This window comes from Gordionus sp. m RMFG-2023, chromosome 1 (assembly GCF_954871325.1).
Source record: "Gordionus sp. m RMFG-2023 chromosome 1, tfGorSpeb1-WG-v2, whole genome shotgun sequence".
Taxonomy (NCBI): domain Eukaryota; kingdom Metazoa; phylum Nematomorpha; class Gordioida; order Chordodea; family Parachordodidae; genus Gordionus; species Gordionus sp. m RMFG-2023.
Window position 1 is genome coordinate 371,821 of NC_088775.1, and position 4,104 is coordinate 375,924.

At 34.1% G+C, this 4,104-nt stretch overlaps 1 protein-coding gene across 1 annotated transcript; it reads left to right on the forward strand.

The window, feature by feature from the left end:
• Positions 1-661: 661 nt before the first annotated feature.
• On the forward strand, positions 662-3,664 carry LOC135922846 (uncharacterized). The gene is made up of 2 exons (XM_065457337.1): positions 662-1,087; positions 1,169-3,664. The coding sequence occupies exons 1-2, from the start codon at positions 871-873 to the stop codon at positions 3,466-3,468; spliced, it is 2,517 nt and encodes an 838-aa protein (XP_065313409.1). The 5' UTR covers positions 662-870; the 3' UTR covers positions 3,469-3,664.
• The last annotated feature ends 440 nt before the right edge of the window (positions 3,665-4,104 follow it).

Consider the following 4,104-nt stretch of genomic DNA (forward strand, 5'->3'; position numbering starts at 1 on the left):
TTTCTTTCCAAGCGAATCGAAAATAATTTCAGAGACCTGCAGGCCCGACCATAAAACCCGATCAGGGCACACTGGTCGGGCCGTATTTTAATTTTTTTTTTTAAAAATCCGGGCCTGGCTGTATATTTTAACACCATATTTGAAATCGCCATTATTAGCTATAAAAATCAAAAAAAATCCTTGTCTCTGAAATATATATAATTTTTTTCTATTTTTTAATTTCTCTTTTCTTTAATTATTATTATTTTCTTCATTTTTTTTTAAAAAAATTCTATTCTATTTTATATATTTTCCTTTTCATTATATTTTAATTTTAATTTTTTTTTTCTCTCTTCCTTTCGTTTCAAATTATATATTTATATATAATTATTATAACAATGATGACATTTTTGCCTTTTAATTGGCTATTATTTATATATATAAATAAAAAACATAAAAAATTATCATGAATATTAATAAATCTTAACCTTTTCTTCCTAATCCATTTTCTTTTCCAACGATGGAAAAGGAGAAAATATATTTATTTTTTAAAGAAAAAAACCAAAAAAAAATTCACAATTTGAAAAAAAAACTTGTTTATATTGATTTATCTTATTTTCAAATTCGTCTTTATATCTCTATAAAAACTGCTTAAACAAAATTTTTTATTAAAAAAAATATTAAATCACTTTTTTTGAGGAATAATATATCATCATCTTATTCATAGTCACAAATTTTTTTTTTTACACTAAAACAAGATATTTTAATTTTTGGACAATTTTACAAGTGAACAATCAATAATAATCGAAAAATTAATGGAAAAAATTTTTTTTTGTTATTAAAATATAAAATAAAGATTTTTTTAAAAAACCAAAAAATATTCATGAATGGATGATGATGAATAATAATAGGAAGCAAGAGTCATCGTATACTACGAGTAGTATCTTTCCGACTCTGTCTACAGCTGGCTCGTATAACCTGAGTCACTCGTCGCATTGCAGGGAGGAAATTGGAAGGATTCTTTACCTCGGAATTCCTATATTCTCCATCATATTATGCATGATTTGCGGTAATTTATTGGTGGTCATCTCTGTGCTGGCATTTAAAAGTAGATTTATAATCATATCTATATTCATTTTTTCTTTGGGGAAATTAAATATTATATCATTTTTTCATTTGTAATGTAAAGATTTGAAATCCATCAGGACCGGAATTATAGCATCGTTAGCTTTAGCGGATCTTTTGGTGGCTATAACCGTCTTACCATTCGCCGCGATCGATCTCATATGCCAGAAATGGATTTTCCCAGCTGCCTATTGCAATTTTTACGTCATGTTGGACTTCATATCCTGTCAGTCCAGCATCTTCCATATCTGCCTCATAGCCGTTGAACAGTACATAGTGATAAGTTCTCCGTTGAGATTTATTCAGATAAGAAAAACCCTAAGATGCCTAGTAATCGTGGCTATTTGCGGGATATGGACCTTATCCATAGTCATAGCGTATTACTTCACCCATTACGTAGGCAGGTACAACGGTAACAGGGTGGATCTGGAAAGCTTGAAACATTATCTTAAACATGGTCACCCGCATAACGGCATGAATAATAATTACGAACAAAGTTACCAAGCAATAATGAGCAACTATTTATCAAGAAGCGGTGAAAATATGAAGTACATCAGTAGCGCGTATCCCTACAATGTTATGGGTGGCGGTTCCGGTTTCCATGTTGTGCCATTGATGAGAAGAAGGCAATTGCACGTTCACCATTATTCCTATCCGAACAATTATTACGAATATCCTACTTGGATGGGCGGAGGAAACGGTGTCGTAGACGACAATATTTTGGTAACCGATAAACACCACCCTTTCCCGAAATTATCTCCCGCCACCTATTCCAATTTTACTTCATTACCGTTTACTTCTCACATGAGACCGTTATCTTTGGGCCACCAAAATTGTCTTTATCTTTCCAGGCTTTCCCCTACATTCGCGTCCATAGTATTCTTGGCCGGATTTCTTTTACCTATGAGTGTCACGATGTGGGTTTATTGGAAGATATACGGCATCGCTACTTATCACTTAAACGCCATGATAAACCAATACCAATCTACTTTGAGCAATGTCAACCTAGCGGCACATCAATCCATGTCCCTTCAGTCGAAAAGGGATACCAAGAATAAAAGGTCGAGAAAATCGGTTTCCTTCCTAAATTCTCCCACCGTGCACAATTACGAGAATTGCGAAAATGATAATAATGTACTAGCCAAGAGATCAACCGTAGATCATGGCAGCATCTGGAATATCAAGCCCGAATTACAGAAATATCAACCATGGGTCTTCTTCGCGTACCTTTGTAGGTGGTTTAAACGGAGAAATTTTATCAATGATAACGTAACAAGCTCTAAATCAAAATCTTCAGCTTGTCTTAATAACCCATTGTACACGAAATCTTTGTCTTCTCGCATATGCCATAACCTTTACAATATCAGGAACGAATCGTATCTATTATCTTTAGACTCCCTTTTCTTGAATGCTAAAACCTCGTTACAAGGCGATTCCCGAAACTTTGAACAGGCGAATAATTTCCACGCGCGTAATCATAGCCATACTTCTATTGTAGTAGAACGTGAGTTACTATCCTGCATAGCAGAACAATTCATTAAAGCTTGGGTCTTTATCACCAAAAGGAGTTGTAGAAATGGGAACGCGGTGGGAACTACTAAAAACCCTTCAAGATACAAACGCGCATACAATAAAAGCGGGAGCTTTATTTTAACTGAGAATATTATGTGCGAGGAAAATGAAGAAAACGGATATCGCGACACGGGGTTTCGGATTTGGTCAGGTCCGTGCCATCTGAACCAAGACGAAGATAGGAGCAAGATACCGGAAACTTATTTGGACAAGCGAAAAAGTGTCGCTCATTTAATCCTCGACAATTCTCTAGAAGCTCCGAATCGTCCCATCAAAAGTGCGATGCGTATGAATAATAAAAATGACGGTGATATTGAAGCGTACCGCGAATCTAGAAAAGCGGTGGATACTAATTGCATCCATCCCGAAATTGTTCCCAACGATATTTGTAAGGCAAGAACAAATAAAGACCGTAGAAGGTCGCTCTCAATTTCAACATCTTCTCATTGCTCCACTAGAGTGAAAATGAAACGGGAAAGCGTTTACGCCCACATACAAAGCAACAGAGACCTATTATCGAAGGAAAAGAAAGCCATAAAAACCTTGGGAATAATTTTAGGAGCGTTTTTAGTTTGTTGGACACCTTATTTCTTTGCATTCATCATTCACCCATTCTGCAATTACTGCATTCCCGTGAAACTATTCGTTGCTGTCACGTGGTTGGGTTACCTCAACTCGGCTCTCAATCCTATCATATACGCCGTCTACAACAAAAGATTCAGGAAAGCTTTTAAAGCCCTAATCACGTGCCGATTTGATAGGGAGAGAACTTTCGAAACCGAAAGATCTTGAATCTAAAGTAATTTGAAGTACGCAGTAACGGGTGTTTTCTGACCTAGAAACTTACGCGATTAATATGATTTCCGGTTTTAATCCGAAAACCGATATCGAATTATTATACAATTTTTTTTTGAAAAATAGCGAACCAATGGTAAACTGCGATTATCGGGTTTTTCTTTTTAACAATCTCTCTCTCCAAGTTGTTTGAACGGTGTTCATTATTAAACAAGCCGTCTTATAATAATTTATTCTTAACCCAAAGTAATTTGAAGTACGCAGTAAAGGGTGTTTTCTGAAATAGAAACTTACGATTAATATGATTAGCGGTTTTAATCCGAAAATCGATATAGAATTATTATACAATTTTTTTTTGAAAAATAGCGAACAAATGGTAAACTGCGATTATCAGGTTTTTCTTTTTAACAATCTCTCTCCAAGTTGTTTGAACGGTGTTCATTATTAAACGAGCCGTCTTTTGATAATTTATTCTTATACAAGTTAAATTTTTTTTAACATATATGTGCTATAAATGTTACAAATTACCTTATAACACCTTGGTATAAAATAAAATTGTAAGCCTTTTAAATGGCATTTAAGTGTATGTAAAAAATAATACTTTACAAAAACTAATTGCAATCAAAAATAAAA